This window comes from Mytilus californianus, unplaced genomic scaffold (assembly GCF_021869535.1).
Source record: "Mytilus californianus isolate M0D057914Y unplaced genomic scaffold, xbMytCali1.0.p SCAF_9, whole genome shotgun sequence".
Lineage (NCBI taxonomy): Eukaryota > Metazoa > Mollusca > Bivalvia > Mytilida > Mytilidae > Mytilus > Mytilus californianus.
This window is the reverse complement of record NW_026262745.1, coordinates 25,065,956-25,076,582: the sequence shown is the minus strand read 5'-3', so window position 1 is coordinate 25,076,582 and position 10,627 is coordinate 25,065,956. Positions and strand designations below refer to the sequence as shown.

The 10,627-nt window shown below is 31.4% G+C and overlaps 1 protein-coding gene across 1 annotated transcript in view; it reads left to right on the top strand.

Annotated features, from left to right (window-relative positions):
- The first annotated feature begins 737 nt into the window (after positions 1 to 737).
- Positions 738 to 10,627, top strand: part of LOC127715280 (uncharacterized) — a 49,136-nt gene continuing 39,246 nt past the window's right edge. The window contains exons 1-8 of the mRNA XM_052221319.1: positions 738 to 984; positions 4,718 to 4,767; positions 5,655 to 5,853; positions 6,943 to 6,982; positions 7,430 to 7,495; positions 8,332 to 8,398; positions 8,996 to 9,076; positions 9,728 to 9,805. Of these exons, the coding sequence (XP_052077279.1) occupies positions 877 to 984; positions 4,718 to 4,767; positions 5,655 to 5,853; positions 6,943 to 6,982; positions 7,430 to 7,495; positions 8,332 to 8,398; positions 8,996 to 9,076; positions 9,728 to 9,805 (689 nt within the window). The 5' untranslated portion in view covers positions 738 to 876. The remainder of the gene's footprint in view (positions 985 to 4,717; positions 4,768 to 5,654; positions 5,854 to 6,942; positions 6,983 to 7,429; positions 7,496 to 8,331; positions 8,399 to 8,995; positions 9,077 to 9,727; positions 9,806 to 10,627) is intronic.

Genomic DNA, 10,627 nt, shown 5'->3' with positions numbered 1-10,627 from the left:
AATTTAAAAATTTGTAATAATATATCAGACTTGAGAGAAATAATAATCCAATAATAATCAGAATTATGATTGATAATTACAAACCCCTACACATATGGCTATCCCCAACACTGATAATAAAATGATTTGGCAATATTGATCAAGAATTTTTTTTTCTTGTTTGGCTTTACTTTTGTCCTTGTAGATTTTATCAGCTCTTCGTCCTTGTAATAGGTTTTGGACTTTTAAATAGTTTGGCCGTGAACATCACTGAAGAGATGATCATAGATATAATAGCCATTATATCTATGAGATGATTAATGTGGAAATACGCATTGGTACTGTTAATTTTATCAATATTTTTAAATTGCAATTCAGTTCGTACAGAATTTGTAGAAAAAGAAGTTGATCAAATTTAGAATAAAAAGCTTAAGGCTACTTATTATGATTCAGATTGTATCTCTGTAAATTCTTACCTTGCCAAAAACAACTGTACCAAAAATGTCACTCAGATAATAAAGCAATAAAACAAGCCTGATTATCAAATAAACTGAAACAGGCGCAAGTTGTACCCTTTTACAAGAATAAAACGTCAGTTGAATGTTGGCTTCTATACGTCTGTTGTATTTTCTTAGTGGTACCAAAGTTCTTCAAGAGTTTAACATCTAAACACGTTTTATCTGACCCAGGTAGACCTCTTCTTAAATTTTATATTCAGAATTACCTCCCTTAGGGCACTTGTCACAGGTGGCATTGCGATTAGTTTACAAGGTCCACGTTGTAAAGTGACAGTTATCCTGGTGTCGTTAATGTCAAAACAAGATCCTGCATGAGAAGTTTAAATAAACTGAAAAGCTCCAGAGAGTAATGAGCTGACGACCTCAATAAGAATATAAAATGGCAGTCGGAAGAACGGGATCCAAACACCCTGTCAAAATCTTTGCAAACATTTTTATTTCATTCATTGGTGCTGGTGTTTTAGGACTACCGTTTGCATTTAAAGAGGTTTGTATTATTATTTGTATTATAAATCAATAAAAGAAAGCAAAATCACGGGAAGGCATGACTGAACGATCACCAACTCCATGCACAAACATCTACCTAGGTCAGGTAAAACGTGTTTATATATTTAACTCTTGAAGAACTTTGACACCACTAAGAAAATACTTACAGACTTGTAGTAGCCAACATGATGTGCCTGTCCCATATCAGGAGCTTGTAAATCAGTGGTTTTTTGTTGGTTCATGTCTGTCATATTTGTTTTTCGTAAACTGTTTTGTTATAAATTAGGCCGTTAGTCTGTTAGTTGTCTCAATTGAATTGTTTCAGATTTTTCATGTCTGTGCCTTTTACGACTATACGGTATGGGTGTTTCTCATTGTTGAAGGCCGTACCGTTGCCAATAATTGCTTACATCCACTTCATTTGAACTTTTGTGGAAAGTTGTCTCATTGGCAATCGTACCACATCTCCTTATTTTGGGATCAATATCAATGTAATCATTTCCTCAGACCGCCAATTAGTAAAAATAATTATGACATCTTGATAGACTGTTTTATTGTTTTGCTGTGAAGCCTTCCTATGACATGACATACATGTTGGCATCATAGCAAAAAATTAAAATAGCCTTTCTAGAGTGTAATAGTGTCCGTGGGATGTGTCACTGAATACGTACCACATCAAGATCACAAGTCAACCTATTTTAATCGATTTTTTGTCAATTTTTAGAATACAAAAATGTACAACTAAAAAGGTTGGACAGTACATGTAACTACATTTTAGTCCCACTAATTACATGAATTACCTAGGTTTCGAGACGTTTCGGCCTCACAACCAGTTCAGCCACAGTACCAGTGTCTGCAATAGTTGATAATACCACACTATTTCATAATGTTTTAATGTTACACTTTGTTAAGACAATAATAATATTTCTGCTTTGACTTTGGTGCTTGATTAGCATATTTTTTTATAACAGAGAATTAAAAAAAACAATTTCTGGATTTTGTTCTGTGTTAAAGGAGATATAGTGACTAGTAATTTTTCATTTATTGTTATTTTTGTCTATGAATAGTTGTTTCATCGGTAATGATGTGTTAAGGTTTTCAGTATCTTTGTGATTGCTTATATCGTGTATATCATATTATCAAAAGTCCATTACAAGGCCCTTGTACATGAACTTCTCTGATATTATGTATATGTATATAAAGAATGAAGATGGCATTGGGTTTTGTATTTTATTCATTTATTTAGAAATGTATAGTACATATAACAAACACCATGCACTTGAACTCAAGCTTTGTCCTGTTGTTTTGTAGTTGTCTTGTCTGGTATTTTCTCAACAATTGACAAAAGCATAATGTTATACATAGTAGATATAAATCAAATCAAATAGTTTTATTAGTGTAAATTCAAATACAGGAATTATACCAGATACAAAAAACAAAGACAAATATACAGAGACATATTTTATATCTTTAACGCATGGAGGTGTTATTCATACTATACTATCAAGCTATTACAATAAGCTTTAATACTACAACCAATGACAACAGTTCTTAACAACATTATGTTTGCTTTAAATGAATGTTTGTATCATACATATCGCTTATTCCAGCTACACATACAATACAAATGTCAGTATCATTACTTTTCAGAATGAAACTAAATTTATCTTGTTCAAACAGATTAACAAAAAGTACAATCACAAAAATACTGAACTCCGAGGAAAATTCAAAGTCCCCAATCAAATGGCAAAATCAAAAGCTCAAACACACCAAACGAATGGACAACAACTGTCATATTCCTGACTTGGTACAGGCATTTTCTTATGTAGAAAATGGTGGATTGAACCTGGTTTTAAAGCTAGCTAAACCTCTCACTTGTATGACAGTCGCATCAAAAGATGGAACTATATCACTTAAATTACAAAAGAGGCTTATTAAGAAATAAAGATGTGGGATTTATGTAAACTGGGACCGTTATTACACCCAGATGGACATGAGACGACAGTGCTGCAAATTGAAATTTTGCTTGTTTGCAAAGAGTAAAATAAGTTGGTGAAAAAAAATGAAAGTGGCGAAAGGGGTGGCGAAAATGAAAATTAGCCCAGGGGAATCCTGATCGTGTATGCTTTTGTGCTTATTAAATACAATAAAGAAAAGAAAGTATTTGGAGTATTTTGGACCCATAGTTAACTGCATCTCATCAATCAACCACTTTGTTGGTGAATGAAAAAACAAAGACAAATGTAAATTTAAAAGAACAAATAAATAATCTCTTTTTGGTGTTTGATTTGTTTAGCTGCTTTCTCAGTAGCACATACCCCTCTTTTTCTTTTATTAAAACTTTGGCTACATTGCAGATTGTACAGACACTAAATGTGGTGGGGTTATACTAGTTTTTATACGACCTCAATCGTATATTGGTATTTATACGACCGCAAAAATTGATTCCAAACAAGCATTTTTCTAATTTTCCAGACAATAACTTGTGTTCAAGGGTATGGATCTCTCTGAAATTGTACTGCAAGCTACCATACCACAAAGGGAAGGCTGGGATTGATTTTGGGGGTAATTGCCTCAAAATTTTAGGAATTAGGAGCCAAAAAGGGGCAAAAAACAAGCATTTTTCTAGTTTCAGGACAATAACTTTGTGTAAGTGTATGGATCTTTGTGAAATTGTACTACAAGGTTCCATATCACAAAGGGAAAGCTGGGTTTGAGTTTGGGGGTAATTGCCCTAAACATTTAGGAATTTGGAGCCAAAAAGGTACCAAAAAACAAGCATTTTTTTCTAGTTTCCAGATAATAACTTGTGTTCAAGTGTATGGATCTCTCTGAAATTGTACTGCAAGGTACCATACCACAAAGGGAAGGCTGGGATTGAGTTTGGGGGTGATGAATCATAAGGGGGTTCAAAAAATTTGGGGGGGGGGATTTTTTTCCCCTTTTTTTTCTTTAAAATTTTCCATTTTAAATTGGTTATTTCTGATTTATATATAAAAGAAAATAATAATGATATGGTTTGAATAGGTAAATTAAAATTTTTTAAGTTCTTAGACCACATTCATTCTGTGTCAGAAACCTATGCTGTGTCAAATATTTAATCACAATTCAAATTCAGTGCTGTATCAAGCTTGATTGTTGTGTCCATACTTGCCCCAACTGTTCAGGGTTCGACCTCTGCGGTGGTATCAATCTGCGCCCAGCGGAGCATTTTATTCTGTAATGTCCCCATGCTACATTTATCTTTTAACTTTTTCAGTGTATTGTATTGGGAAAAATCTGGAGTGAAAGTTCTGGAATTATTCTCATTTGGTATAATAAAGTTGTATAGCACAATACTGTAAATCTCTTAGCTTACAGCTCTTCACTGTCTGTTTTAAAGGAAACTCTAAATTTCCCCGTGTTTGTCTTTAGGGGCTGGGACACAATATATTAAATATTATCCTCTTCCCAGTTTTTTTGCAAAGGCATTTCTACCATACCTTTATGCTGGTACATACCATGAATATATTAAAGTGCTACTGTACATTGTCTTGTTTTTTAACAACACAATAGTAATTGCTTAATTAATAGTGTATGGAATGAAAAAATTAAATTCACATATTAAAAAAATTAATGAAATTAGACATCACCAAAATAAGTCACATAAAAAATAATGTAATTGAATTTAACTAGAAGTACTACATTTTTGTTTTTATAAGTATGAAATGAATAATTAATTTTTTTTTATACAGGCAGGAATTTTGGAGGGTATCTTTGTGATGGCTACAATAGGTATAATCAGGTGAGTAGAAAGTAATGTTGTTTCTACAGTATAAAGCCTACATATATGTCAGGGTCTCTGAACTTATCTATTCTGTCTTGTGCAAGGTTTTGTATTTCTTATTGTTGCATTGTAATGTATATATGGCATACAAATATACATAAAATTAGATGATGATGTATAATTGCCAATGAGACAACTATCAACTATGGTCCAAACGATATGGATACATGTAGGTACTGCTTTAAACTTTTTTTATGGAAACAATCTACTGAAATGGAAGAAGATATACTAGTACTCCTTATGATTTATCAGGAAAAACATCAGTATTCTTCTACTATAATAGAAAAAAAGGCTGTATTAATTGATGACACAAATTACCTTAACTTAAGATAATCCAAAGCAAAGGAGCTATTTTTCATCTCAACGTCACATAGAGGCCTTAAAAACAGAGTAAAGCCACATCCCTCACTGTTTAAGGCAGACCCTAGCACCAATTTAAGGGAAATTCTTGGCTAGATGTTAATTATTCTTCACCTGTGAATAGAAGACTGACACAGATGATGTTCTGTACTATCAAACAAACCGCATACTGTATTAAAACCATAGGACTTTGTTCTAATCAACACAATTTGATATACTGTAAACAAACTTATTTTTGCGGATACATTATTTCCTGTTCAGTCCTTTCTGGCATACTTTGCGACAATTTTAATTTTGTAATTTTCAAAATTACTTGATGTAGTTAAAAAAGGAAAGATCTAAGTTTTACATATTTGTTACCATTTATTTTTGCGTTATTTTTCTACTATTGAAAGTCGCGAAAATAAATTGCTGCAAAGCTTAGTTGGTTTACAGTATATTATGATGCATCTTGTACCCTGATATATGTACTTTCTGTTTTTCAGTGTGAAAGCAATGTTGCTGTTAATTGATTGTAAATATAAGTTGATATCAGAATACAGACTGCCAAGAAATGAGAAAGCTAAAGTAGAAACTAGTCCAAAGAAAGTACAGGAAACAGATGCAAAAGAGGATGGATTGTTGTCATTACAGATTGCCAAACAAGAATTTGTTAACTTAATAACAGAAGAGGAAGTCAATAAGGTAGGTATTACAACAGTGTTTTAATTACATGGGTCCCAAGGGGTGTGGAAATACCATTCCCTACTTGTCTAGTTGGTCCCAAAATCTCCCCGACATGTGAATATGTTCCAACTATATATTATAGCTACTTGTTTGGGACAAGTAGTTTCTGCAGTTATATTTTTGTATGGTAGTTGTCCTTGGACAAGTGAAGAATTCTGATATTTCCACATCACTGTTAAAGATTCGATTATCTTGTTACAAATCTGAATATTCATAGCTATTGAATGTACCATTATATTATTTAAAAACTTGGGCAGTGCTTTTGAAGAAATCTTAGACACCCAGTAGTGAGAATTTATGTTTTCTTTGCAACTTGTATAAGTGATAGGTGTGGTTAGTTTATATGATTTGTTTTATTATATGCACACTGTTGTGTATGAGTGGAGGCTATATTGTATTCACCTTGTCAGTCCAGTCTTCAAACAATATTGCAGTCACATTTTTCTCTGCTACTACTGGACAAAAAGACTTCATATTTAATCAGCTGCTTTAGAGTGACGAGTTGTAGAATATGGAAATATTTCATATTTGTCAGATACCAACTTCCTGTTTGCCAATACTTTGAATTTTTCAATTTTTGAATAAAGTTAAAAAATTTCCATAACTTTATATTTAGTCAACAGCTGTTCAATGCTGAGCTTTAATGTGTGAGGGTATTTCAAATCTGTCTGACACCTTCTTCCTGTTTTCTTATACTTTGAACTACAAGTAGGGGTATGCTTAGCATGACAAAGTTTACAATCTTTTTAGGTGTGCCATAGTTTTACAATTAAATTTGACACTAATAGACAATACCAAACAAAGTCTGATTAGAGAATACTAGTCTAATATATTTGATAAATGAAATTTTCAGCATACATGACAAGCAAATTGTGATAAAAGAGTTTTAAATATATAACTTGAGCTTGTTGTAATCAACTAAATATTTTCAAGGAAATAAGATTTTTCTTTGGATGAATAAAACTTCATCATGCCATTCACATTGGTAAAAAATGTATCATTTCAGGCTGATTCTTTCTAAATATATCTTTTTCTTTTTAATTTCAGGAAGAAGATCCAGGACATGACTTGTCATATGGAGATGTAGGTAAGACCTGCTTATAATTAGGACAGATTTAATTTAAACCATAATACAAAGGAAACTGCAGAATTTTCAAAAAGGAAATACAGGAAAATTACTCCAATCTAAAATAAGTGTTTTAATATTTTTTTTGCAACTTATCTTTTTTTTTAATATAGAATTGAATGCTGTTTTGTTTTATAATTTATATGAAATGAAAGCAATTGACAATACATGTATTGCATGAAGCACCCATGCCAAAGGTAGTGGTGCCCAGGCACTCTGACTTCCTCCACCAATGAAATCTTACCTCTACAATAGCGCCAATAGTGGTGAAAGAGGGGTTTAACACCAACAATAAATTGACCATTTTATGTTATACATAATAATAATAATGTTAATCTTTATATGTTGTCACTAAGTCATCCATAAAACATTGGAACCATTTAGTATTTTATATTTTATGTTTTACAGGTTATTATGCTATTGGATATCATGGTCGATTACTAGTTGATTTAGCTATTGTTATTTCACAAACAGGTAGGAGTGCATGCTTATAAGATACTTAGTCATGGTGAACAGAGGGATGAATTTCTTCTACTATTTACTTGCCATCAATAGAATTAGATATTGTAAACTTGCCAACAAACTAGTTTAGCCCACCACATTCTGTATGTGCCTGTCCAAAGTCAGGAGCCTATAATTCAGTGGTTGTCATTTGTTGCTATGTAACATATTTGTTTTTCGTACATTATTTTGTACATAAATAAGGCCATTTGTTTTCTCGCTTGAATTGTTTTACATTTGTCATTTCGGTGCCTTTTATATCTGACTATGTGGTATGGGCTTTGCTCATTGTTGAAGGCCGTATGGTAACCTCTCTTATACGGGAAGTTTTCTTAGGTCCAGAATGTGACCTTTATATACACTGTTCAATGCAGGTTTGACTGTACATTAATGAAGAAAATCCTTTACAAAGTTAAAATTATTCAATACAATGTACTGAATAAGGTGCAGATTCATCTAATCAGTTATTAATATAAAAATAAGGAGATGTGGTATGATTGCCAATGAGACAACAACAAGTTTAGATTACAATTACAAATGAACTTGATATTGAAATGTGAAATATGAATTGATATGTGCAAAGAAGGACTCAGTGCTAGAAAAGCACTAAAAGTTCAGTTCTTTACTGGGGTGTGTCAAGTGTTGGTGTGTCCTGAATTTATACAACATATCTCTTCCAGTTCTATTAATTTGACTTAAATGACAAACATGATGACACTTCAAAATTTACTTACTGATTTTATCTTATTTCTGGAAAAAACTACAAGAAGTTTAAATTGTTCAAACTTTTATATTTTTTTATGTTTTAGGATTCTGTTGTGCATACTTAATATTTATCACAGAGAATTTATCTGATTATATGAGATCTATGAAATTGTAAGTATAATGTTGTTTTGTAGTCATATTCTCTTTGGTCTTCAATTACCCCAAGGCACCCACCTCATCATTACATTATGTAGGGCTCTATACTAAAGCAACCTTAACCCATACCTAACTCAACATTAGCCCTAATCCTAACATTAAACAAACTCTCTTCTTATCCGAAGGTACCAAGTCCCTAATGTTGACAACATTTATTTAACTTATACAATTCAGCTAAAATATTATGAAAAACTTGATATTCTAATACACTTTTAATAAAGTTTAAAGCTCATGTATTCCCCAAAAAATCATATCAAAAATAATCTTTTTCTCGTAAAAAATTCTGTGCTTGTACCTTAAAAAGACAACTTTAGTTCCTATTTTCTCCTTATGATAAAGATATTTCCAATGTTTTCAAATCATTAAGAGAATACACCTTAAAGTAAGTGAAGTGCAAAACTTTTCCATACCTGCCAACTTCTAGAATTAAGCCGAAAATGAAACCTAATGCATCTGGTTTCATCATGTATATGTCATAAATGCCATTTTAACTTTTTGAATGCCTGTATTTAGTATATGTAATGGACAATAACTATTATTATTATTTTCCAGAATACACTGGTTGCTTATATTATTGCCACCAATATGTTTTATGACCTTACTAAGACATCTTGGTAGTCTTGCTATGACAAGGTAAGTCAGCTTGTATAAATGAACATCGGCTGAATGAGATTACAATAAAAAACTGACAAACATTTCATATAATTGGAAATTCTGTAAACCAACTTATTTTGTAAGATATTTTTTAAAAGTGTTTAGTTCATTCTAGATGACTTCACAGCAATTTATTTTCTAGATTATCTCATTTTTTTGGAATTTATATAAGATAATATCCTAGTTTTACATATTTGTGATGAATTATTTTTCTATTTTCGAAAGTCTTGAAAATGAATGTAGAAAAAATATGAAATGAATGTAGAAAAAATATGAAATAAATTTTAGAAAAATAAATGAAGTAGAATATACATATGCCACCATTCTATATATATTTTATTATACTCTTAGTTTTTTATACCAATTTTCAATTGTATTGACCATTACACTGTCTACTCATTCCATGAAATTTCAAGGTTACACAAGGTTACAGACATAAAAGACTAATAATAGGAGTTGTTCTTAGATGATGATTTATTACCAATTTTAGTGAATCTTAATTATAATAAGTCCTATTTTCCTGGATTGTGACATCACAGAATCGTCACTGAATTAGTCCTTACCATGAACAACTGTTATTCTCTATATATCACAAGAAGAGCTGAATCTTGCATGTTGTTTTTTTTTCAGTTTAATGGCCCAGTGTTCCAATCTTCTTGCCTTTGCTGTTGTATTTTGGTTTGATTTTGAACATTTTGAACATGTTGAGTGAGTATACACTAATAAAAGATATAAAGCTTTGTTAATTCTTTGCATTAATGATGCATCTTTATTTTTGTTCTGTTTTGTTTTGTTCATTTGTTGAATTTAGTTTATTGTATTAATTATACTTTAAAGGAGAAGGAAACAAAGTTATTATGTTATTATTAAAAAAATTGATTACTTATTAAATTAGTGATAAACCATCTCCCCATACAAAGAATGTTAGAAGGCCTTTAATTTGGTATATGTGACCTGCCATGACATTTTATCCCCAGAAGAGGTGACTGGTTATATGCAGGAAATCATGTTACAATGAACACTTAAAAAAGATGTGAAAAAACAATCACCTGTTTAGCAATTGACTTCTTTGTACATCTTAGTAATTAAACAAAGACATTAATTGAGAACCTTAATTAGATTTTTTTCTAAAACGATATAATGTTTGTGAAAAATTTTTTCTTCGAGAAATGCTATAGGAGGTTGAGTAAAAATCAAATTTATATAGCCTTGTCGCAAGAAATGAAAAATCACTTTCCATGTCAGAGAAAACAAATTTCGCTGCTGAAATATGGCAAGTCAGGCATCAGTTACTGATTAAACACTTCTGACATATTCAACAATTGGAACAAAAAATATCTTTGCCAATTTTTCATTGAGAGGAATCAAACAAATGTAGTTTCAGTTCCTTACTTAAAACCAAAATATTAGGCGGAGGAAATTAAGTCCCAATATTCCGTAGCTGAGTAAGTATCAAAGTCATCATATCAGTCAGCTAATGGAGTCCTTACTCCTTTCAAAGAATGTTGCAAATGTGGAAATTGTCAATAA